Source organism: Pholcus phalangioides, unplaced genomic scaffold (genome assembly GCF_987345545.1).
Source record: "Pholcus phalangioides strain wild (caught in Gottingen) unplaced genomic scaffold, Ppha-v1.0 ptg000042l_1, whole genome shotgun sequence".
NCBI lineage: Eukaryota > Metazoa > Arthropoda > Arachnida > Araneae > Pholcidae > Pholcus > Pholcus phalangioides.
The window spans coordinates 13,151,109-13,178,854 of NW_028301628.1; the positions used below are offsets into that span (position 1 = coordinate 13,151,109).

The 27,746-nt window shown below is 36.2% G+C and overlaps 2 protein-coding genes across 2 annotated transcripts in view; both read right to left on the reverse strand.

Annotated features, from left to right (window-relative positions):
• LOC149064495 (uncharacterized) overlaps nucleotides 1-27,746 on the reverse strand; it is a 137,678-nt gene that overhangs the window by 91,562 nt on the left and 18,370 nt on the right. The window lies entirely within an intron of this gene.
• On the reverse strand, nucleotides 18,186-21,437 carry LOC149064496 (uncharacterized). Its single transcript, XM_089255331.1, has one exon. The coding sequence runs from the start codon at nucleotides 21,435-21,437 to the stop codon at nucleotides 18,186-18,188; it is 3,252 nt and encodes a 1,083-aa protein (XP_089111457.1).

Here is a 27,746-nt window from a genome sequence, read left to right on the forward strand (position 1 = left end):
TGTAACAGAAAAACACCCACCAAGAAGAAAATATTTCACTCCTTCCTCATTTCAACACGCGTGCTTTTCATTCAGTTTTCTCTCCATAGGATGCGTGGGCTGAAAGTTGAATAATAACAACAGAGAAGAAAAGATCAAAAGATTAAGAGACAACCGAAAGAAGAATCGTTTGCCAGTAATTTGCTACGGAAAGAAGATCAAAATAAAACTGGATGATGATAATGATGATAGTTCAAGGTTCGGTGAACAGAAGCCGATGCCTTATTATTCAAAAGAAACCGAATAGAAAAACCAAAAATTCAAGATTTCAATTTTTTGAAGAGAAAGTGAAGAAGAGAAGAGAAGAAAGCTCGTACTTTCTTAATAAAAGATAGTTTCACGCATGGAAAGAACGATCTTGATTTTTCAAAACGGCTGAATTTAAATTTAAAAAAAAATTCACTACTAAATCAGAAATGTATTTTTAATGAGTACGAAATCGGAACATTTATGGTACAATTTGACAATATTTAAATAAATTTAGCCAATATTCGATAAAATTTAAGCACGTTCTAGGCAATATTCGAATAAATTTGGGTAAAATTTTAGGAGATATTCGAATAAAAATAAACAATATTCGATTTAATAGAGGCAATATTTGATCAAATTCCAACAATATTTAATTATATTTAGACAATCTTCGATTAAATTTTAAGTAAATTCTGGACAAGTTCTAGACGGCAACTCTTTAGAAAATGTTCAATATACTTTGGGACCACGACCTAATAAATTGAAATAAAGGCAATAAATAATTATCTGCTATATTAATTTACACACAATTATATATGATGACTAACTACCATCACATTGATTAACTAAATAAAAACGACCAACAGACGTAAGATTATTCGTCGAATAGACTTCTTATCGAATTCCAGGGTATGACTGTGGCATTGACCGTGGCCTACTATTTTATAAAATACGTTCTCTCTTCTTTTTTTTTTTTGCAAGCCTACATTCGACTAAAATTTCAAGATGTGCATGGAATATTTTCCAAGCTAGGATCATTTAAGAATATTAACCAACCGTTTAAGTATATCGTAAAGTTATCGTTTAAGTATAATCACCTAGTAAAACGCATGAGTTCGTAATTTTGCCTATGTACAGTCTATTCCGGCATCCTTTGCACACAAAAATACGTTATTTTCAATTACGACAGCAGTGTGTCAGTTCCGTACAGTGTGGGGGTGAAAACGTTTAAGAACATCAAGCTGAGATCCCCTCGTTTAATCAAAAAATATACGATCCCCTGTAAAAAATTCGGCTGCGGCAGAAATATTGGTAGAAATATTCATCAGCAATCGCAATGTTCGTAAATGAATGAGACTGTTTAAGGAATTCCTCCAGAACCTGCATGATGAGTTACTCTCAATTTGCCCATCTACGACAGCCTATAGTTGATTTACGGAAAGTTCAAAGACACACGCATACACAACAATTCAACGCTAGGCATTTCACCGATAGGAAAATTTACCGACAACAGAGTTCGTCACCAGTGAGTGATTCAGCAAGTGAGTAACCGAATGAGAGAATCAGCCAGTGATTGTATGTGAGTGAGTAACCATATGAGTGATCAAGTGAGTGGTTGGGTGACTGAGTGAGTGAGTACGCGATTGAGCGACAGAATGAGTGAGTGATTAAGTGTGTTACCGTATGAGTGACAGCCGATCACCTGCTCACTCACTGGCTAACCTGCTCGCTCACTAACCCTCTGACTGGCTTGATCAATCATTCACCTGTTCTCTCACTTGCTCACCCGTTCACTAAATCACTCTTCGACTCTCTCGTCCACTAGCTTATTTGCTCACCTGCTCGCTCACCAACTTCATCTTTCTCTAGCTTATTTGCTCACTGACTCATTCACCATGTCACTTTGTCTATGAATTGTTTGTCGGTGAATTTTCTGAGGTGGTGAATTGCAATGCGTTGAATTTCCCTAGCGGTAAATTTTCCTTTCGGGAATTTGCGTGTCGATGAATTGTTGGCGAATTCGAATGAATTGAATTTTCCGCACATTATGATAGTTATGTGCACGTGTTAACACTTTTTGGTGAATATTGTCTCGATGCCCTGAAGATATATAATTTATCTAAATATTCTGTATTGCGAGTGCAATGGCGTAATAAGATGTGCTTGTCCTGCTTCGGTGCTTCCGAAACCAGCTTTTCGAAAGGAAGTAATGTAAAGACTGACTGACCCGTTGCAACTTTACTTCAACGTGATAAAGGCGAGAGAAAACTCCGTGAAAAGATAGATCATTAAAGCCGAAACGTATTAACACTTGGGTGATTGGGTGACAACGAAGAGAGAAGAACGTCATAATTATCATCATTAATATTTCACTTTCTCATAACGCCTGCGTTAATCATCAATCTTTGCGTTGAAACTTCCGTAAAGTTATTGCGATCAAACGATAATAATGAATACGGGCATGATAATGACATGTTAAGTATCGGCTACGAAAGCAATAAAAAATACAATCAAACTCCGTTACAGTGAACCAAATTTATATTGAATCTCCGAATAAAACGAACTAAATTTTCAATCCCTCAAACTACCAGGGAACTTTCCAGATAGGGCACAGATCCAGGATCTATGCACTTTCCAGATCCTGGATCTTTCCAAGATTTTTCCCAGATACGTCACATTCTCTTTCATTTCGCCTGCACAGACCTGTTGTTTCATTGCGCAGAGAATTTCGGTATCTTGTGTGGAGTGACAAATAACGCTACCTTATTCAATAGAGGGAATTTTTCTATCTGTGCAGAAAAAAATTCTGTGAACACGGAAACATTCCAGATCCTAAAATGTCCATATTTTGCAAGCACCATATTTATTCACCTTGAAAAAATGGTGCCTTCTATCAGTTACTTTTGTCCATTACCAATAAGCGGGTAAAAATAAAATTTCATCAGTCCTGTACAGTAAATGGCTTCTTGAAAATATTGAAAATAAATATACAGTACACATTGTGCTAGCAAACACGCCATCTAGATGGGTGATTTCCACAAAAGAATTCGATTTTACTGCTCCAAATTCCATTGCAAAGTGGAAATAATCCTTAAAATCCTCTATTTTTCTTTTATATTTCTCTGTTTTTGAGTAAAAAAATATCCCTCTTTTGCAAAACTACCACTTAAAATTTTAAAGACGAATGCATTTGTTTTAAAAATTATTTTATCTGATAGCTGTACACTACAGTATAATATTATGTAACTCGTAAGAAACATTAGCTGTAGCTCCTGCTGCCACCTATTATAAAAAAAACACAATTGTTATAATTCGGGGAATATAATTGGTGACCGGTTTTTATGGATGTGCTGCACAAAAAAACACATGATGTGGCATTACCAAAAATATTTTATAAGCAATAATACAATCGGCGCTCGTTATAACGACCCAACGTTTTAGCGACCATTCCATGACCACGATCGACATGGAATGTCACAAATGTTTTCATATAATGGCTGTGCTATATTGTTTCCTTCCGATATAACGACTTCCTAATATACCGTTTGTTTACCGTGAAACTATTGGGTCGTTATAATGAGCGTTGACTGTATTAGGATAGGAACATAGCGGAAGCGGCGAGCAAAGCGACGAATGAGAAGCAAGAGAAGTGAGATGAGAATATATAGCTGCGAGCAAGGAACATAGTACACAAGTGGGGGCGATTGATGTAGCAGAGAGTATATCAAATAGAAATTCGCTATCAGCTTGGTTTTTTAAATCAGAATGCTTAAAAATTTCATAATTATAAAAATCATTGCTCAGACAACAATTTAGAAATAATAATGTTGTGTGAATATCACTATTTTTAAATATAAACTACGGAAATATTCCTCATATTTTGGTCGCTTTCCTCCCTACACATCTTTTCCCGCGGCACTTGAGTGCGATCACTTCTCGAAAGATCAATAATATTTTCTACTAAATTTAGGAGTAAAAAATTGAGAAAAATATCAAGTTTATCAAAGCCCCCCCCCCCCACCGTTTAAATTTGTATTATTAGCATAGGCAGGAGGGTAGAAGTGGGAACCCCCCCCCCCCGAATAGCTTTATTTGTATAAATATTTGTTGGTTTCATTATTTTTTTTTACACAAGAAACGTAATTATTGACACCCAAAAATCCAGCATAAAACATTCGGTACGCTTCCAGTATAGAAGTATTGACGGTATACAGAAAATAAACAAACAAATAAAACTTGCCAATTTTCTCACAGAGACATACGTGAATTTTAACCCTTCGATGGGCAGCGCCGTATATATCCGCTCAAAAATGTTGTGGCGAATCTGGGCAGCGCCGTATATATCCGGCCGACCTGATCAGTTGCCTTCCCCTACTTTCTTTGTGTAAATCTGTCGCCCCTGCAGTTGACGAGCTCCTCCTCCAGTATTCAGAAGAGATCATGACATTGTAGAACGCTCTATACAGCTACACAATACAGAAAGCACACGGTAACAATGCTATTATCCCTTGCATTGTAATTGCTATCTTGAGGTGCAAAGGGTTGTAGGGAAAGAGAATTCTTGAAGATGTTTCTGTGGTCTGAAGTATTTTTTTTTTTCAGTTCAAAAATAGAGTATCGCTTTTTTTCCCTTTCACTCAGTTATTTCTTCTATATTTGATTTTTTTTTTATTTTTGAAACTTTCGGGTGATGATTAGTTTAGAAATGGATATGATACAGAATTTATGTTTCAAAATAACTATGAACGTTAAACTAACACCTCTTGAGCTGAATTTTTTTTCGTAGTAAAGAAAGGACCCCCCCCCCCACTCCTTCACCCTCTCATCATAAACTGACTTATTTTCCGGTAAACTATGCTATATAAAATTATCCGTGGTCAACTATGATACTGTAACTAAGCCATCCATCCTATATCTCTAACATAATATAAACCGTCCCCAAAAATTAAATCCTATTTCTGCATCTTCTGACTATCTATAGTCGAATGGAAAAACTCTCTCCCCTCAACTATCATTGATCACAGTCTGTCACAATCAAACACATTCTTTTGTATCGGTCTCGACAAACAATATTGTATGAGTAAATGTAAGGAATTTCGCAATTTCAGCATTTCTTTATTTTTTTTTCAACTACAATCTCTCGTTATTATCTATGCATATCATTTCCTCAATAAACTCAGTCTATAAATCGAGTTTATTACACTGCTGATGTATTCCAAAAACAGAAATTTTAGTATCCATTACACATCTTTCACGTTCTTTGCGAGCATCGAACTTGAATATTACCATAATTATTTTAAACTTCTGGAACTTTAGGCCGTACATTGCAGTCAGTTCTGTGAAGTTTATGAAGTGACACTTTCCCAAGCCTGCACAATATTCCAATCCTAACTTATCACATTCCTGAGTTAACGCAAAAGGGAAGGTCTAACCACCCCGATGAGCCAGTATAATAGTGTTATTTTGCAGGAAAAAACGTAACCCCCCCCCCCCCCAAGGAAATATTAAATTGTGAAACGCAATTCTCTCCCTCTGAGAAAATCCTGCCTACGCCCATGATCACATTCACCTCTTTGGCGTAGTATTGTCTGTTATTTCTGTGATTGATAAATGTCAATATTGTGTTCAGAAAAGTGCTCTTGTAGCGAAACTGCGTGGATCACAGAATGCCCACTTACATGGGTTGTGATATACGATGCAGTTCATTGGAAAATTCTGTCGCTCTCAAAATAATAACATTTTGAAAGTACGATGAAACTTTTATGAAACGGCCGTTCGGTATTCCGAAAAAAAAGACCGTTTGTGAAGTTGATCACCGAATAGAAGTTGGGCGATGGTAGAAAGAAGAATAAGGCGGAAAGCGTGTGGTGTGTCAAAATTTCGGATTTCATTGTCACCAAAGAAAAAATCTCATGCTCAATATATTTTACAATGCCCAAGAAACAGGTGCATATACTTTGGGCAGAGCATTGAATACCAGATTATCCGATTAATTCTTGAATCTGTATTATCAGAGATCTGTTTTTTCCTCGTAGTGAGTGCTACACTCAATGAAAAGGAAAAGCCTTGTGTTCGTTCTTTCCTCGCATTATTTTATTCTCTCACTGTTTTTATACTATATGTCTGCGTGCTAAAAAGTAAAGAAAGCTCCCACAAAAACTTTCACGTCCTGTTTCTATTCAGTAAAGATCATTGGTGATCTGTCGTATTTATCCTGGGCCATGGGCGAAAATTTTTTAACTGTCTTATCAGCTAGGATCAATTGTATAGCATTAGCTTTTGTCATCTTATTTACAATTTTTTTTAACCTGATAATGTCACAACTGCATAGGAAATTCGATTGAGCTGGAAAGGTATTTATAGTGATGTCCGAAGATTATAAGGTTATACAAAGAGAACTATATAAGGTGTTAATGCATTCAAATAAAACGAAGAAAAACTTGGTTTTTTTTCTTCAACTCTTACGGCCTAAGTTTGAAAGAAAAAACAGCTTGACAAATGTGACGGGACCACGGATCAGTCTGGATTAGGGAGTTAACTCAATTTTTTTGGAAGAGACTCTCTGAACACTCCCTCTTTTCAATCCCACCAGTGTCTCTTTTTACCCCCTCCCCAAAGGTAGGTTTTGCGGACGCCCATGGAAGAAAGCAAGCAGTTCATTCAAAATAAATTGGTTGTATTGACCAGAGCTGATCATAACTGAACGAGGCAGAACTAAATTCTAGGAAGAGGAAGAATTTCAAGAAAAAGACAAGAATTTCTCATTTGGTACCCGTGAAGTTATCTGTATCCGCCCATTAGTATAAGCCTCTTATCATCGTGGTTTGTTATAGCCAACACCAGAGGTAAACACAAATAAGCATTTGGTTGTTTCAAACAATGCTTGTCTCGTGATCTCACACATTCCTACTTTCCCACCTATTTCCTTTCTCCTCGCTCTTCTTTTCTACTTTTTGAGCCATGTGTGTTTCACAATGGTTTTTGATGATTCTGTATAACATTCATACTATTTGACAGGCGAGTAAAAGCAAACCCCCCCATAAGTACAATAATACTGGCTCTATTGAGTGAAGATGAATTCGATGAGAGATGTTAATATCAAGTTCGGAGAACGATTGCTCGTTTTCATCAGTTTCATCCGAATCTTAGGATGAACTCCAGAGTGTAAGAGACTAGTGCAGTCGTGTTGTATTGAAAATTCCACCACCACCTCGAGTACGCCATTTTAGTGGGAACCCAGGCATATAGGTCCCACTATACAACGTTTCAAATTCATTCAACTAGTTAAACCTTTTTTTTTTTTATGAACCAGTTATTGAAAACATAGTAACGTAGATCAATGACTTTGCTGCAGAATATATTCAACAAAATAATGTGGCACCAAAATCAAAGCGTGTTGGTGCGACACGAACAATCCACAAAAAAATTCCAAGTTTCCAAGTGCTATATTCACAGAGATATTCAAATTCGAAAAGTGGAGGCAATTTGGGGAAGAACAGAGTTAAAAGCGTGTAAAACTGTTTTCCCGCATTTAACGCTGTTCTTTTCCGAAATCTCCTCCGTTTTTCGAATTCGAATACCTCTGTGAATATAGCATTTAGAAACCATGGAATTTTTTTGTTGGGCATCGGGACATACAGGACAACAACTTTCTAATTGAAAGCACGGAGGACGGTATAAAAATTTAATTTTTTTAATTTTGCTACACACTGTATTTTCATTCTCAAAACTAGTACAGGGGAATTTTTGAACGCCTGCTGAGCGTTTTTTAAATTGAAATCATACCTCTACGACGGACGGTTGACGAGATAAGGGCAGAGCTAGTACTAACAGACAGGACCGTAACTAGAATTTTTGCCGCCCGGAGCCAACATTATTTTGCCACCGCCACAACTTTAAAATTCGATATACTTTTTTTAAAGGTGCTCTTGTTACCACCTAAATCTACCTCCCCCTAAATTTTGCCGCCCGGGCAGTTCACTCCCCCACCCGTCTAGTTCCGGTCCTGCTTACAGGACACCTAGTATAAAGAGTTGATGAAAACTAACTTGTATATTGAAAATAATTGGGGCAGCTTAAGACAAACATTTCACGAAACTTTGTCGAAGACAAAATTATCCACGAAAAAATTATTTCATTTGTATGGTAACTAATCAACTGTTAATTATTAATATTTTTTTTCAAAACATTTTATGGAAGTTTAAATATAGCGTACATATATGAATATTCGTATCATCGCATACTGAATGCCAACAGATAAATTAATAGACTGACATTTATCCAGTAAACATTGAATGTCCACAATGTGTGTCACACAATAGAAATTGATTTTATATTGAGTATTCACGAAACTTTCGATTCAATCCCCGTAAATTCCGGTAAGGATGTATAAGCCACATCTAGAAAGGAAAAAAGAAAAGTTTAAGTGGAAAAATATTGTCGTCGAAGCCTCAAGTAAGACGCACATAATTTTCGTCAAAGAATTTAAAAAAAAAATGATTAAAATTCTTCGTACGTTTCCACTTACGTTCTTTGATTTCTTTATTAATTTTTTTTTACCATTACTTGATTAAAAAAAATAAATTAGTAAACATTGAGCGTTTTTCAGAAGTGAAAATTTATAGAATTTATTGGAATTCTCGAAGTTTTCATTATTTTCAATCGAATACTCTGTTGTAAATGAAAAAACGTTGACGCTCGAGATTTTCATGTAATAATAATTATTTATGATTATCTTTCAATTAAAATAATGATCTATTTGCATGAATCCAAAAAATAGAAAGAAATTGGTGAAAATGAAAATTTCTCATTTTTCTCCAAGAAATCGGGGAAAAATGATTTCCTAGGTTTCATAAACATTTAAACACTCAGTGAGGCCATTGTGGCTAACCTACAATAGGTCTATTCATGTTGTTGAGGTATTGTTGCGATGGGAGGATCCTCAATTACCGAAAATCCGGCTACCTGCTGGTGAGAATGGGGGAAAGCATCGTCTTTCCTGAACAGGCTCTGCCCATTTTCGAAGGATTTATCTGAATATGCGTAACTGTCGAAGGGTTTAATTCAGACTATTCAAATACATGTACCCACACACGGTGCATGGTAAATTAGCTTGAAACTCAAAATATAAATCATTTTTGGTTAGGTTAAGCACGTGCGCCCGAAAAATGTTTGACGGGATATGTATGAAAATTATTCGGTACTTCCTGTTTCCATTTGATCGTTCACACCACTTTGAACCACGTCGAGCACATAGCATCAACGATTCTGGTGACATTTTTGACTTCACTACAGCTTTTTAACAGCGAAAACAACCCCTTCGACGGCCATCTTGAAGCTACACACAAGCGAGCAGAGCGGCGGAAACAAAATTGTGTGCTATTATCGCTTGTGGCGGAATTCCCGCTCTGCTGCGGTGCGCGCCGCTATACGCAGGCGCATTGGAATCAGTGTGTTTGATTTCGCTGCTCTGATCTCTTCTCTCATCGTTGCTTTGCTCTCCGTCCCACTATGTATGTGTTCAGCCTTAGTTTAATTAATAAGTTTGCTTCGAAATTTTAACAGTTGTTACTTGTGTGTTGTAAAATGACGTTAATAAAGCAAAATATATCAAATGTTCAATTCTTAAATAAGCTTTTAAAAATTATAATCGGAAGAAATATAGCCCAGAAACAGATCGATTTTCTGGTATTTTTCCTTTTGATTATAACTGATATTGCGAAATGCCAAGAAAAATTACATTTTGCTTTATTAACAAGTATGTTGCAACGCACAAACAGCAACTGTTAAAATTTCAAAGCAAACTTAATAGTTAAACTAATATTATTGTTATAAAATATTTAGTAATATCAAGTCATGTTTTTATTGTTCAACACATCAACAAAAAAAAACCGGTCAACAATTTTAATCGCAGAATTATAACAGTTGTGTTTTTATATAATAGATAGCAGCAGGAGCTGCAGTTCAATGATGTTTCTTATGTGTTACATAATATGCAGTATTATCAGGTATCTCTCTCTCGGGTAAATTTTATTAGGCGTTCCGCCCGTTTCAAAATTCAGAAAAATTCTTCAATAAATCATACTTTCAGGGAAGTTGGAAAAAAATACACGCGAACCCACAACTATTTCTTAACAGATCATATCATTTGAAAGTTATAAAATTTTATTTTCCTTAAACAGTTTTCAACTGCCCTTCCAATTCATGACCAAACTGCCTACAATTTTCATATATAATTACCAGAGCCCGGAAGTTTGAGCATTAAAAATGGTCGAAATAAGCAGGCAAAAAGACACTAAAAAAAGGCATTTATTTTGAAATGAAGAAAAATTAACTAAAAACAAAAAAAAGGTATTAACGGTCCAAAAACTAGCTGAAAAATTGGTTGCACTTAATCCGTCTATGGTTTTATTCATATTTTATAATAACTGCATATTTATCCAAGTTAAATTGATTTGAAATCCAAAATAAAATGTTAGTAGACCCTCAGAATTAAGCCAATTCCAGGACCCGTAGAGAAAATGGTCTGTGGGGCTCCCTTGAGTTGCCAATAATTCTCGTTTATTTGTTGTATTATTTGGAATAATTATTATGTATACTAAATATGTATGTTTGATAAGTAGCCATGGTTGTTTGCAGTGCATTTATGTTGAAAAAAAGAATAAAATCAAAACAATATGGGTCCCAGAGCCCTGTCTGCTCCTAGCCTGCTTATGTGAGCCATGACGTCAATTCATGACCTCTTGGGACAATCATCGGTCCATTATACACATAAAACGCAGTCTAATGCCTGAAAGAGACATATTACGTGAAGCCGAGGAGAAACCAAAAATTTCTTATTTTCCACTGCTTCTGTAAGACGGGCTGCGTTTCTCTGAAACAAAATCATTCACGTCTAATACCATCCAGTTAAAGCAAAGTATGGCAACACCAATCTCTCAGATCACTAATTCGAGATCGTAGGAGGCTGGAGCGGGGAGCTTTCTGATAATTAATATTGAGAGTTGGAAACTTTTAAAAAGAGCAAATATCCATGTTTTATAGATTATGTGGCCTCTGAAATTTACTAATAAACTTAAAACTATGTTAAAAAGGCACGAAAATTCATAAAAGGCATTTTTACCAAAAAAGTTTGAAAATAGGCAAAAAAATGCATTTACGGCATTTTGCCTGAACTTTCGGGCTATAATAATTACTGTTTACTATAATAATTACAAACTTTACTTGAGTAATAAATTTGGACGTTTCTAAAAAAATAAACGTTAGTTTAGTACTTTTCTCTTTAATTAATGCAAATTATTAACTTCTTAATTGACATAAATTAATTAACTTCATTCAATTAAAATAATTGAAAATTATTTAGAAACCTCATCCACTATGTAACAAAATAAAATTAGATTTTTTCTTAATTATCAATGTTTGTGGTCAGGACAAAAAAACTATCTAAAATCAGAACAAAATTTCTGAAAATTCAATTTCCGGAAAACTACTTAAAAAATGAATTACTTTGCAAACAAGTTGTAAGAACTATTAAAACTATTATTAGAGTGTTAACTTAATAACTGTGTATGTAACTTATTTACTGTTAACTGTATGCTCTGAAACTTCTAGAAATAAAATTGGATTAATTGGGTAATGAAAATTACTTGAAAAAATTATTTAAACAAAGCAAAACCCAAACAACGCAATATCAGTCAAATTTGTTCAGTTTTTTCTTAACAGAGAAACAACACACTTACAGAAAAATTGTTCAGTGGTCAATTCCTCTGAGTCCATCAAAAAAAAATCAAAAAGTACAGACATAAAAAAAATGGACCAATTTATTCGCCTCATCCGGAAATGGAAGACGAATAGCTTCGGGAATCGGAAATGGGAGGGACGAAAAAAAACAGATATGCAATTAAAGGATTATGATGAGAGAAAGGCAATAATATGGTGTTGTAGCATTTCACGTCTACGGGCTGTTTTCGCATTACCTTGGGGAAGAGAAAGTTTTCCTCAAGAGCTTTTTTCTTTCTTTCCTTTGAAAAAAAAAAGTCGGAGAAAAAAATTTGAACCATTAAAATGAAAAAGAGAAGTTGAGTATCCTTCTTCCCGTTCGAAAGAAAAACCTTCCACAACAACTTTACATAACTTCTTATATTACATTGATACTTCGGCTAACGAAGCTAATTCGTTTTGGAATCACGTTCATTAGCCGAAATCTTCGTTAGCTGAAACGGGATTCCCCATGGGTTTTTAGGGAAAATCGTTTGATTCGTTCCAGAAGCGGTCCGAAATTTAAAGATAAGTTCTTTTATACTCCAACGGGCACTGTAAAAATGACAAAAACTTACTGAAGTCTAAAATGAACAGCTTCACACGTGGATAAATGATAATTTACAGGAAAATAAGATCTGAAACTCTTTATAGGTGTCCTCATCCATTGGCGATTTGGTCACTTCATTTCTGTGTCTGATACATGCAGATGGAAAATATAAGCTCCTAGAATGTCCAGAACACAGCAGGGAAGTCTACATAGCATCAGAGAACCCCGGGCGAAGTGATTTTTCTGGTGCCCCCCCCCCCCGGCTGGAAATACCTACTCTACAATTTACATACTCACTGTCGATAATAATTTGAGCAGACGGTACATTTTCACGAGGCCCTTTCTGCACTTCATGCTTTGATCTCAACCGTTCAATTTAATGCTGAGTGTTTCGCATCTAAAGAAAAACATGTTCTGAAAACGTAGGCTCCTTTTTTTTCTTTTCTTTTTTTTTAATGCATTTTCTATTAGCTGAGTTTTTCATTTCACATGAAATGGTTCAAAAATTTTCGAAACAATAGCGGAGGTACATCTGGAGAAAGATTCCGAGCTGGACATGAGTTGATCGGGTTCGAGTGGCAGTAATTTTAATGATGATTAGCGCTAAAACTCAGCTAACGATGCAGCTGTATTATGTTAGCGTGTGCATCCATATAAACTGAAATGTTCGTTAGCCGAATCCGTAATCGTTAGCTGAGGCAGCAAAATCACGGGGGTAAAAAAATCTTCGTTAACCGAAAATTCGTAAGCTCAGGTTTTCGTTAGCCAAGGCAACACTATATTCTCGCTTCTTTTCTATTTACGTTGCGTCACGTAAAAAGTGAGTAAAATTTTTGTTTTTTACCGTGGTGTTAAGTAAAAGTCAAAATTGAAGTCAAAAAAAGTCAAAGTTAAAATTGAACGTATGAAGTTGGAAAGTTAAGTGTGTACTTCCTCTTTCTTTCCTTTTATTTTTTTGGTCGAATGTTTGACTTGAGGGAGAGGTGTGAAGAACACATTCTAGAGTTCCAAAGTTTTTATTATAATTCTTTCTCATTTCTTTTCTTCGGTAAAAAAGGAATGAAATGCAGGAAAGTAAGAGGCCAAAAGAAAAAAAAATGAAGAGGAAATCTTGACCGTAATCTTATAACCCATCTTTCTTTCTTTTTTTACTCTGAAAAGAGAAAAGAAAAACTTTATGTGACAATGAGAGGAAAAAAAATTGTGTTGGTTTTGTTAACAGAGGAAAAAGAATTGTTCTTCTATTGTTATGTTTTCTTTCCTTTTTTTTTGAACAAGTTGTCATAATATTGAAGCAAGTATAACGAGGGTGTTATTTATGGAGTTTTTCTGTCTCCGTCTAGGATTTTGCTTATCAATTCATCGTGTTTTCGGAATATCCAATTGTTTGCTCGTTGCCGGCTTGTGATTAAGCGATACATTTCTATGCTTGAAGAAAAATAGCTCTTGACAACCGAAGTGTTGAGAATACGTTTTGCGATTATTTACATACTAGTGTTAATGTTTATGCTGCTTGACAATGGTACATTTTGAGTGCAGCAGGAAAATAGTGGCTTGATAAAAAAATACATACACATTGTGTCTAAATCAATACATGACACAAGATTTGCATACATTTACTTGAGTGTGTGAGAGGCACTAACAACGTTTGAGTAGATTCAATTTAGCTAGTAAGAGAGAACATCTACGTGGTGACTTTAGCTTTCAGATCTTTTTATAGTTAGTTAAGTTATAGGAAAACACGACATTTGTCTGATTCGGTGTACCGACAGTTCAGCACGGTGCATTTCCGCACATGCGTTCATTTCTGCACTTGCGAAAACAAAGGTCCTTCTTGTCTTTCTTTTCCTGTTTTTGTTCCTGTGTTTTCCTTCTTTTCTTCCCTATTGTAAACAGACTGAAGTTATAAGGGGGTTGTATCTTCATGAAATTGTGCCACTGAAATCATTTTTGACTCGTGCTTTTTCAACTAATTTCTCATAATTTTAAACAAATATAACAAATATATAAGAAAACAACCTTTAATGGGTGAATACATCGTTATTGTATATGCTAAAATATATATTCACTTTGTAACGAATCTATTTTTCCAGTATGGACATTTTTACTAACTCTCTGTGATCTTACAGCACATAATGCGTTTTGTTTGTTTATACGTTGTTAAAGAAGGTGAGAAGAGAAAATCTATCTTCCAAGAGAAGAGAGCGTGAGTTGGAATGTGGCTTCCGTCCTGGAAGGTTGTCTGTTTTGAATGTGCTTCGAAATAAAGTCTTCTTCTTTAAGTTCCGTAGTTTCGTGTATAAATTGGACACCCCCTCCAATATCAAGTGTCTAGGGATATTCCGCCAACTCATTGAAAAGAGACGCACCCTCCGACACGACGTTCCTTATAACTTTAATTTTTACCCTAGATCAGAACACCAGAAAAAAACTCCAAATCTCAGAAGGTTCCTTCTGAGACTTGCATAATAGGTGCAGTGAAAGATCTTACGACCTTTTTTTTTTCTACGCAGTGTACTACATGAAATTAATTCTTCAATAAATTCTTCAATAGGCAGAAGGGTAGAGGTGAATAATTCGTCCCCCCCTCCGTGTTCACTATATGACCCCCCCCCCCCACTTCCTATTCAAAGAGCCTATATCCGCTTACGGCAATATCCATAGACACATGGACACATTTCTCTTCAAATCGATATGAGCTCTATTTGTATGGCAGAAAACTTAAAACATTTCTAAATCTGAAACATTTACTATGTTAATCCGTACATGTACCTCTGAAACTGAAAATTTCACTGATATTTTTTTAAGGGTTTTGATTTGTTTGCAAAATTTTTACAATAGACTCTGGCGACTGGTTCAGTAATCCGGTGTTTTAGGCGTGGTTTCTTCGTGCGCAGATGAGAAAATCATGTCACTGTATGTCTTTGCAAAGAATTTTATATGATTTAAATGGACTTTTTCAATTAGCTTCCAGTTTTCGGGCGATTTCGGTAATCCGACAGACCAGTCACGACCCAGACTCTGTCCCTCCAGGGATTTCGGTAATCCGGCACACTCCGGTTCGATATATATATGATTAGCGAGAGTCTGATGTATTTCAATCCACAATATACAGAACATACAGGGAATCATTGGCGTACGCAAGGGGAGGTTCTAACCCTTCCCCCCATCAAGCCGAGATTATAGTATCATCTTGCAGGAAAAAACGTTATACCCCCTCTTGAGAATAAAAAAAAAAATTCAAACCCCCTCTTGAGAAAATTGTGCGAGCGCCTATGTAGGGAATATTTGCAAAAAGTCGAAATACATCCTTTAATGAAACATGAACGGTAGACTATAGAACCGTTATATATATGAGCCAAGATTATATTGTTATTTTTCAGGAAAAAACGTAACCCCCACCCCTCAGAAGGAAAAAAATCTGAACACCCCCCACCCCGAGAAAATTCTGCGTACGCCTATGGCGGCACGTACAGCCCTTAGGGCTGGTAAATGATTACAAGAGCAATGATAAAGTAAGATTACATGTGCACATGTGTGCTGCATTAGCACATCTACCATTAGAAGATGCAGATGATGGCGCTGTGTGAGGCTATACATCCAGGAAAACTCTCCTCAACACCCAAAATTGCGAGAATTTTATGACTACTTTGTAAGAAAATGGTTCGAAAATTCGGTGGTGAGAATCAATATTTGGAATTGTAATAAAAGAAAACACAGAACAAACAACGCCTTAGAAGGATGGCATAACAGATTCAGTTCCATTATGGGTAAGCCAAATCCAAAGATCAGAATGCTGATCCTGGGAACGGAAGACGAGTCTAAATACAGTGACTTCTAAATGAGTCGAGCAGAGGTGGAGGGCAAGAAAAGATGCGCAAGGTACGCTAAACTGGACAGACGTATTTCACACATTCTGCTTAGTTATGAATGCACGAAAGATATCAAAAAAGTCCCTAGCTTACATTGCAAAATTGGAGCAAATTTTTGCAACAGAATTTTAGTATGTGTTTTAACATGTATAACCGGGAAATAAAAAAAAAATGGAAAAAAATGACTTTAAAAATTTTTATTAACCATGTTTCAACCGAAATATTATTTATGCTTTTTCATAATAGCACAGAATTGTTTTCGAATTTATAAACAAAATATTTTGCAGGCAAATTTGCGGTTATTATTTAATAATTATTTCTTATTTGGAGCTCTGCTTTTTTTTTCCCTGCATCATGTAAATGTGATTTTGAAAAATTTTAAAGCAAGGTTCTTTTTCAGACGAGAAAGCAAAATTTTTGCATTTCACACTATTTTCTATTATAATATTTATGTTGACGATTCAAATTCTTGTTACACGCTAAATCAATAAGTGTGATAAATTTTAGAACGTAACCTTCAAACGATTTATACAAGAGGAAATGGGTGGAGCGACAAAACTGTTCATTTGAAGAAAAAAAAGGGTTTAAATATTTTGTAAACAATGTGTGATGATTCTTTATCAGCATAAATATTCAGATTTCAAATCGGTAAATTATTGGTTTATTTTAGAGTTAATCCTGATGTGCTAAAATATGCATTCAACATGGCTGATGTCCAGTTGGAAGACGAGCTATTTTAGGAAAATTTGTTTTTCATGTGACCTCTCTCTCTCCTGCCAACGACTGAGGCATCGTGTGGGTTGAATCAAACTAAGCGTAATATTTAACACGCACGTGTACAACGTATTATATCTAATATTCATACACAGGTGAAGGTAAAAGTGAAAAATTCGGTAATTATATACAAAGGCCACGACAGACAAATTTGCCCGAAGAGGTGGCTGAAAAAATTATGCCCATAAAAATATGGATGTCAAATATAACCAAAATACCCAATATAAAAGCATATATCACCAAAAAGAATTCAATAATATATAATATAATATAATATAATATAATATAATATAATATAATATAATATAATATAATATAATATAATATAATATAATATAATATAATATAATATAATATAATATAATATAATATAATATAATATAATATAATATAATATAATATAATATAATATAATATAATATAATATAATATAATATAATATAATATAATATAATATAATATAATATAATATAATATAATATAATATAATATAATATAATATAATATAATATAATATAATATAATATAATATAATATAATATAATATAATATAATATAATATAATATAATATAATATAATATAATATAATATAATATAATATAATATAATATAATATAATATAATATAATATAATATAATATAATATAATATAATATTGTATTTTCGTGGACTGTATGTTTGTTTTCAGTAGCTAACTAGTTCTCACCAGAGACAGAGAATCGAGTCACATAAGTTCGCAACACTATGGAGTAACAATAATAACTAATTTAATTGCTTAAAAACAGCTTAGAGACAATCATTAAGATGGGCGAACGGAGGCCCCGTAAAGTACGTGCGTGTCTCTCAAGTAGAGAACCCAAACTTAACTTGAGGAGCGCGCTGTAAGATAAAGAGAAGAAAAGACCGACCCTCCCCGGAGAGGTCGATCCCCCTACTCTCTCCCAAAGCGCCTCCCTACGGCGAATCACAAATACATGGATACGCACGGGCTTTAACATACCGCCCGGCCTTGAAATATTTATATTTCAACACATTCAAATTACGTATCACATTACTCTACACTTGAACTGTACAACATACTAACGATTTATCCTACTAAATAAACTAATGATTTATCATACTAAAATACTAACATAATGATTTGCACTCTATACATACTAATGATTTGCACTCCATACATACTAACGATTTACAAACGACATAAGTTGCAGATGAATTCAAATTATGTAAACATATGACATGTGCAATTTAAAGGTAAATACGAATCAATGTGAAGTACACAATAGAGTAAATAAATTGTTTGCAATATGTACGCAAGTAATTCCAATTGGTCACTGTCTAACAATTTTTCCTTGTTGACAATGGTCAGTGTGGTGCCCGTAATCGGTTTTAGTTCCTTCAAGTACGAAGCATCTGTAACAGTGTCTTCACAATCTTGGAGAGGAACATCAATGTATTGCATCAAAAATTCGGGTCCATTCCACCACAGTGAATTATCAAGCAATTCTTTAGGGCTGGCGCCTCGAGATACAAGATCTGCAGGATTCTGAGACGAAGAGACATGACCCCAATGATATTCCTTGGTCAGCTCCTGTATGCTGGATACTCGATTCGCAACGAAGTTCTTCAGCTGGTGTGCGGAAGTGCCGATCCAGGCCAAAGCAATAGTGGAATCTGACCACAACATAACTCTTCCGAAGGACGTTCGTAATGCTACTGTAGATTTACGAATCAATTGGGACAATCGCAGTGCTGCGCATAGCTCTAATCTTGGTATTGTAAGCGATTTCAGGGGTGCAACCCTAGACTTACTACACAACAGCCTGACGGTTATGTCACCTGAACGAGAAATGCATCTGATGTAAACAGCTGCGCCATAAGCGTTTTGAGATGCATCTGCGATCCCATGCCACTCAACCGTATTTTCAGGATTTATGCCAACGAATCTGGAAATTCGAGAGGTCTCTATTTCGTGCAACTTCGAAACGAATTTATGCCACTCTCTAGCATGGGGGCGAGGCAAATGCTCATTCCAATCAAGTTTAAGTAGCCATAGTTTTTGCATGAATATTTTTCCCTTAGCAACGACCGGGCCGATAAGGCCAAGTGGGTCAATTATAGTAGCTATTCCTGATAATACAGCCCGCCTTGTGTACTGAGAAGATTTAGGGGTTACCTTGAATGAGAAGTAGTCCTCGGTGGTGTTCCAACAGAGTCCCAAGGTCTTCACAGTAGACGCGGCTCCATCTGGCACTGGATAAACCTGGGCAGTGGGTTTTGATGATGCCGGCATCAAGTCTTTCACATTCATACACCACTTGCGCAAGTTCATTTGTGCACACTGGGGTAGTTCTATCAGCTCCGATTGTAATCTTTTTAGATTTGGAACTTTTTCCAAGCGTCTCCAACGGGAGTCTAGACTTCTCTCTACTGTCATCTTTGAATGACCAAGATGTGGATGCTGGTCTACCTTCAGCGGCATCTTGACAATGCTTCCACCATCGTCGTTGCGGGCGCAAAAATGCAAGAAGTCTTCCTCGCATTGGATAGCTTCGGGACTAAGGCGAGGGGAGAGGTCATTTACCTCTTCTATTTCCCAGAATTTCTTTAAGTTTTCCTCTAAGGATTCTGTCAGTAAGTGACACGTAGAAATATGATTCCCATCTTGTGGGACTCTGCCAGTGGCGATCCAGCCGAAAACCGTCTCTTGAAGTAACAGCCCGGAATTTAAATTTATTCTTCCCTCCTTTAGCCATTGGAAGAAGTTTTCCGCTCCGAGCAATACATCAATCTTGCCAGGAGAGTGAAAATTGGCATCCGCATACTTGATGTGGTTTGGAAGACGGAGGGAGGCAACGTTGACGGGCTTCATTGGAGTTAAACCAGTGATCTTTGGAACCAAGAGAAGCTCCATCTCCTTAGCAATGGTTCTCTCCTCGTTAACAATCGTAGCTCGTGTTTTCCTGCTGATGATGTTTGTTGCTCCGTTCAACCCGGACACAGATATATGTGTTCTTTCTTCTTTCAGCCCCAGCGATCTTGCACATGAGATGGTAATAAAATTCGATTGTGAGGCAGAATCGAGAAGTGCTCTGCAGGGTCTCCTTTCCCCGTTGATATCCATGATGCTTATCACCACCGTGGACAATAGCATTTGCTTGCAGCTTTCCGAAACAAAACACCCCGATGTTGAACTTGGAGGGTCGAGCTCAGCTGAAGGGGTCATCTTTTTCTCTTCGCTGTCCTGTTTCTCCTCCCGACCTCTTTCACTTTCTTTTTTCCCTTTTGACGTATTGTCGCTTACTTCTTGCCTATGGAGAAGGGTGTGATGTTTTCTGTCACACCGGCTGCAACTTCTTGCTTGGCAACCGGCTATGCGATGTGAATTCGAGAGGCAATTGAAACATAGACCTTTCCCTCTCACTAAATGAAAGCGTTCCCCCGTTGGCATGTTCAGAAATTTCCGGCATTTGTAAATTGCATGCTTTCCGGAGCAAACTGGGCAAGATTCGCGCTCTTTTGTCTCCAACACCAAATTTTTTACTCCTCCGGCATATTTTGGTGCTTTCACTCTTACCGAAGAAGAATCGATGTTTGATCTTTCGATGTTCTCTAGCACAGCGCAACGTTTTTGGAGAAATTCTAGAAAGTCCTTCCACTCAGGCACTTCATTGGAAGATAAGGACATTTCGTAACTCTTTCTTGTTTCCTTGTCAACCCTTTGAAGCACGATGTTTATCAGAAGCGACTCTGAGAGCTTGTCGGTCCCCAATCCGACGAGCTTCAGTGCTCTAAGATGTTTGCAAAGTTCATCCACTAGCTTTCTGAGATCCCTCGAGGATTCTCTTTCTAGCCTCTGGAAACATATAATGGCATTGATGTGGCTGTTCACTATGAATCGCTTGTTTTCATATCTCATTTCCAAGGCCTTCATCAGTGATGAGTAGGTATCATCTGGCGTTTCCACATGTTTTGCCTCTCCTTCTAGCGATGATCGTAGGTAAAGCAGTTTCTGTCCATCCGAAAGTCCACCGTTGTTGCCGATGACCGCAGTAAAGTGGCACTTGAATGTGTTCCACTCTTCGAATGAACCAGAAAATTTGGCTAACTGGATCTCAGGGAGTTTCATTTGTATCCCTCGCCTGCCTTGAACCTTCCCAGATGATTCTGTTTCTGAGCCTATGCTCACTTCATCTAAGAGAAGTCTATCTAGTCGAACCTTGATTCCTTCTATCCTGTCCTCAAGACAAAGGAGTTCTTCTTCCTCTTTTTCTATATCCTCGTCCTTGAGGACTTCAAAGAAGTCGTTTCGTAGATTTCTGGTGTCAGCCGCGATTTCAACGACACTGCTCAATTTGTTGCGAATTTGAACGATGTCCATCAGTTCAGCATCATCAGTTAGCTGTCCTTCAAGACGTGAGACTTTCGCCTTGATAGTCCCTCTTTTCCTATTTAGGACGGTGATGCGCTCCATAGTGGTTTGAATGACGTCTTTCCACTACCTCCGGTGCTCCGACGGACCAATGTATTTTCGTGGACTGTATGTTTGTTTTCAGTAGCTAACTAGTTCTCACCAGAGACAGAGAATCGAGTCACATAAGTTCGCAACACTATGGAGTAACAATAATAACTAATTTAATTGCTTAAAAACAGCTTAGAGACAATCATTAAGATGGGCGAACGGAGGCCCCGTAAAGTACGTGCGTGTCTCTCAAGTAGAGAACCCAAACTTAACTTGAGGAGCGCGCTGTAAGATAAAGAGAAGAAAAGACCGACCCTCCCCGGAGAGGTCGATCCCCCTACTCTCTCCCAAAGCGCCTCCCTACGGCGAATCACAAATACATGGATACGCACGGGCTTTAACAAATATAATATAATATAATATAATATAATATAATAATATACACTACAAATAAAACATTATGGTTGTCTTATCTAAGTATGAATAGCTTCTCGATTTATTCCACTATGTCACTTCTCTGAACCTATCAACCAAGTCCATGTCTCTCTGTAGGTATGGTGTCCAAACCTTTACGACTTACTCCAGTGCAGGCGAACGAAGACTCGGAAAATCGGAAGAATGACTCCAGGATAACGCGAAGAGATCTTTTTGTAAGTGAAAATTTTGATTTATTATGCACAACCATTTCGGGGGGTAAGTTTAATAGATTCTGTTAATATACATAGACTTCATCACAATTATCGGTGATTATGTATATTTCCCCCAGTTCGTAAGGTCGTATTGATAAATATAATAAATCGTCAATGAATTACTTGAATTTACCAAAAATGATGCATTCGATCAGTAATGTTGGTTTTATTTGTGCATAATTATGAGTGTGAAGAAAATCTTTCTACAGTTATTTTAATTTAATTTTTATGGCAAAATGCGGGTCGTGGACGTATCGCAAACTATTAAACAGGTTAAATGAAGAAAACAGAGAAGTGATATTTTTCTTTTTACATTTATCAAATATACAGACTTCAATTAGGAATTATGGATAATCGCCGGTGAAAGTCATAAACACATTAAAATTCATTGAATTCACCGAGGCAATCAGTGATTATGCATAATCGCAACTTTCTCGTAACATTTATGGGTAAAAAATAGTTTGGAGTGAAATATTCTAAAAAAATTCGGCATTTTTTCGAGTGATAAAAAATTCAACATGGTTGAATAAAAATAGTTGAAGTAAATTACCAATGTAATGTGGATACAGCCCCTATACAACTCCTATCCGCTTCAGGAAGGCAATAAAAGAAAGTAGGGGGTAGAAAGAAAAAAATATATATTTTAGAAGGGGCTTATTATGCGGAAATGTATCCAAAATCTCCCCTATGCGCACCGTGCGGATCTGCCGCCAACCGGCTGATTCAGTTTAGTTCGTGATGCCCGACATTTACGTGGGATTCAGTTTAGTTTGAAAGGCACGGCATTTTCCTTAATTCAATTTATACCAGTATTTCTTGAAATTTTTTTAGCTACGACTCAAGATCAACAATATAATAAATTTAGTGACCCATGGGTAAATTTTGAATTTAAAAATATACTTTTTAAATATAGTCGATATCGCTTATAACGTTCCCAATTACAACGTTTTACCGCTTAATACGACTTCGTCGTCCCAACTCTAATTTTCATTCCCGTTCAAAGCGTTTTTTCGCTTACAATGTTTTTTCCTGTCGATATTTTGGAAAACGTTATGAGCGACACCCACTGCATTCCTAAGCAATAAAATGTTTGGTATTCAAAATTTATGAAACTAGTCAATGACATCTTAACAGTTGGGCCATCGGGTCCTGAGTCCAAGCTAGGGGCGTACGCAGGATTGACCTTTGCGGTGGCACACATAGAGTTTTTTTTTTTGGGGGGGGGCACAAGGAATTTCTTCTAGAGATTTTTGAGCGAATAACTTTCAAAAAGCATTTCAAATTAATAGAGATAGCATATAAAGGCGTTTTATTTCAATATTTCAATTCTTTTACAAAATATTTGAAAATATTTTAAATTTTTGATTTTTTTTGGGGGGGGGGGAGCATGCCCCTTCCCCCACGTACGCCTGTGGTCCAAGGCCCCAAATCAAATACAAATACAAACACAAAGGCCACAACAGTCAAATTGCCCAACGAGATGGCTGAAAAAGATGCCCATAAAATCTATTGATGTCAAATATAACTAAAATATAGAAACTTAATATAAAAGCATATACGTATCAAGAAAGAAAAATATTGATTTTGCGAAAAGTTATTCTCCCGACTTTTTTTGTACAGAGAAACATTTAGTTCACATTTATGTCTTCAATAATAGTTTTGGTATAGTTCTTCTATTTCTGGTAAGTTTCTTCAATTTCTCGTGTCCGAAGCTTCAAGAAGCTTCAACCGCTGCTGGTGATTCGTGGCTGACGTAACAACTTCACCAATAATGCTTTACCCACCAATGTCAACATCGCACAATGAAAACATTATGTAAACCCCAGTAACGGTAAAATTCAGAAATTGCAGTTAATCATACCCCCTGGATTATATAGGACACCTGATTTGCATATTTCTGGCGATTTTATTATGAGTAGTGCCCCCCCCCCCTATCGATAAAAATTTGAATTTTTTTCCCCCTTTACCAGAAAAAAAAACTCCCTCTTCGTGAGAAATAATTTTTTCGCAAACCGCATTCAAATACTGTACATTAAAAGTTCGTTATAGCGAATATGGTTTACAACGGCAATTTCGATATAAAGAGTGATTTGCAGGTGTTTGTCCAAGATCTAATGTAGCAAAAATCATCCGCTTATAAAGAGGAGTACGTCCCCCGTGATTGTGAGCTGTCGTTATAATGGACTTGTACTGTAATATCAATTCCTTCAATTTTTATGAATTTTCAAACTATTCGCAAACTTATCGGATACCTTGTAGGTTAAGAACCTCCCTCGTTTATATGACACAATTGCTATGTTTGGAAAACTTAGGCAATCAATAAATTCCAATAACAGAATTAATTAAAACATGGCAGGATGATAACATATAGCGACGAATTAGTTTCGTAGAACTTTAATGCGATGGAAAATTCTGAATTACAACCTTTCTTATGCATCGAAAAAGACTGTTCAAGAAATGTCAATCCACATCAAACAGAACATAAATTCAAATGCACACCTAGACATGGAAATGAAAGGGAGAAAAAAGAATGATTCATTAATATAATTAAGATCAAAGGGAAAATTTCGAAAGGTTCAAATAAACATTGGCAAGGCGAGAAAACATTTGTCTTTTGCATCGTATTCAGTGACCCGACCCAATCAAATACATGTTTCCAGAGAGAGAGAGGGACACGCGGCCCACGCACGCCTTGGATGCTGACGACCACTCATTTCATACGCATAAGTGCACACACGCCTATAGCATTTAATCAACCACGTGACAGAAAAAGGACAAGGCTTGTCTTTCGCAAAATGTGCCGTAACGCTATGAATTTTTTACCTGCCCGCTGACAAGGTTGGTCCATAACGTTGTAGCGAAAAAAATTCCACATCATCTCGAAGTGACTAATGTTTTGTTTTGATGTCGGGACCTTTTTCATAGATGCGGTGAACAAAAAGATAAATTTTCCATGAAGAAATTTCAGAAGAGAAAATAAATACGGTAGACACTGCTTATATGTTGGAATCACAGATACTGTCTTCCTTCTGGTATTGTTATCACTTTCGCTAAGTACGAAGCGGACACAATATCTTAACATGGGAGATATTCTCATAAAGTTATCGGAACATCGGTTTATGTGTTATCAATTTTTTTCGTCGAAAGTTTTTTACTTTTTGCATATTTTGAAGCTGAGATTAAGCCAGACTCGTTTGCGCCCCCCCCCCCCAGCTTCCCCACCATAAGTTATCGTTACCAGTCTACAAGTTTCTGTAGGACAAAGAGGAGTGATCATCTTACTGGAGAGTGCAAGGCACTTCATTAGTTTGAAAACGTATCGCTGACCACTTAAGTGATCTGGCAATGTGTCGCTCCCAACCCTTTTTCCTTCCCGCACCTCCTTGGATAATACGTTTTTTATCTGTTAGAAAATTCATGGTAACTTTTTCTGTAATTGATGATATTAATTATCCAATAATTAATTTGCATGAATACTTTTATTTATTGTTTAGTGTCTTTTCGGCTATGGCTAATATTTAATTTTGGCTTCATTTTTTTTCTCAAATTAATTTAAAACGAAACTAAAAAAAAACCTACTATTTCTTAACTTTTTTTTTTTTTTTTTGAGGTATAGAAACACAAAGATTCGTTAAAAACTTCACTCATTGATTCCAGCTATAGCTATAAATTAATGTTTCTTTGACACTTCACTGAATTTTTTGACGTTTTTTCCGAGTCATGTGTGTTCACGACGCTATCGAATCTAAGCACAACATGCAAATAACACGAGGTACTAATCTAAACAAAAATAGTTTAAGTAAATAATGCTACTTTTTCTCAACGAAATGGAAAACAATTACGATCGCTATAATCGAAAAAGTAACTTTTACAACGCAAAATTCGTATAACACATTTCTGCTAGCAGAAGTCAGAAGATGAGGTGTCAAAATATTGGTACGATACATTTTGGAATTTCAGGAATTTAAAAATTAAATTTATACCATCATTTTAATTTTCCTGAACAATCAGTCAACATGTACATTTTTTCCCATCTCACACGATTCAAAATGCTCTCTCGCACCCGTAGGGGTGCGCACCCCGGTTGGGAAACACTGCTTTACTGGTATGGAAATTCACCACTTAGTTGATTTTTGCAAAATTAGGTTTGAGGTCACGGGCCACATCAGATGACTCCGAGAGTCACATTTAGCCGGTGGCCCATGGGTTGAGTATGTATGATGTAGGAGATTAGAAGGCTCATTTACTGACGAAAACTTTGCACTCTGTACATAATGTCCTAACTCTTGATGCGCATTGGACAGTTCCATTCTAACTCCTCGCAATTTGTGACTTGAATAAAAGTATTTTAGCTAAAAGGAGAAAAAAACACCTGTTTTAGACCTATTGAAAAATAAAAATTCACATATTTCACATTTTGAAACCGGATAAGTGGAAAATAAGAACGGAATTGTCCCGTTTCCATCGTCCTATTCAACCAAACTGGACATTTGGTCATCATGCTTACAACCGGGATTTTTTCATAGTTATCAATCTATTATTTTTATCAGAATCCTTTAGGCCCTATGTGATCACATCAAGCGGCGGGCACCGTATGAAAATATGATTCCAATGTACCGAAGCGAAAAAAATGTTTTGTTTGATGTCGGCGTTGGGTGAATTTTTCATGGATGTGGTGAATAACAAACGAATGAAAAAACTAAATTTTCATGAAAGAATTTCTGAAAAGATATAAATATTAAATATCTTCTTTTTTTTTATTTCTCTAATTTTCCCACGAAGTCAATTTTTTACGTCACGCTATACGCAGCGGTTGCTATCAAGGGTGTTCATCCGCGTGGAAAAATGTCAAAAACTACGCAGTGGTCATTGAGATCATGATGAACTTACGCGCGCAGCACATAGGCATTGTTTCCGCATGATCTAACCTCATGAAATTTTTGGTTTTCAATCCACCAAATGCGTGTTGCGGTGGTTTTCGCATAACGACATTTCATTTCTTGTTTTCTGAAATGTATTGTGTCCTTGCGAAGAAATTGCATTTCCACCGGAGATGATGCGATGTGTCTTGAATGAATGAATTTAATCTCTTTTAATGCACATACTCGTAAACCGGGCACACGTCCTTCAAAATCTGAGATTCACACTTTTATGATAATATCCTATCTATTGCACGATTCAATTTTACGTACCCCGTTCACGAAACTCTTCCAGAATACACATGAACATCTTCGAGAGAAACAGTTAACTTTGTTTCTCGGTTGAAACCACAGATTTATAAAAGGAAAAAGCGAAACACGTGCGATATTCACACGTGAAGCCATATGTCTAGATTTTATACTAACCATTAAATCTTCCGAACGCCCTGGGCAAATTTTTTTTAATTATTTATGGACTATGACCGTGGAAAGAATATGCACTGTATAAATCAGGGGTCTTCAACGCAAATCATTTTCAGAAAATGGTTATAACATTGAGAAAAACAATTAATTCTGGTATAAATAAAACAAGTAATTTCAGAAATAATGACAAAAATGATTCTAGAATAACTGAAAGAAATAATTCGAGAACAAATTGATGAAAATTCAGAGTTAATGAAAGAAATATTTCCAGATGAAATAGTTCGAGAATT

What these genes read in the sequence shown, in the direction of transcription:
- LOC149064496 (XM_089255331.1), bottom strand. Translation starts at nt 21,437, where the DNA reads ATGGAGCGCATCACCGTCCTAAATAGGAAAAGAGGGACTATCAAGGCG.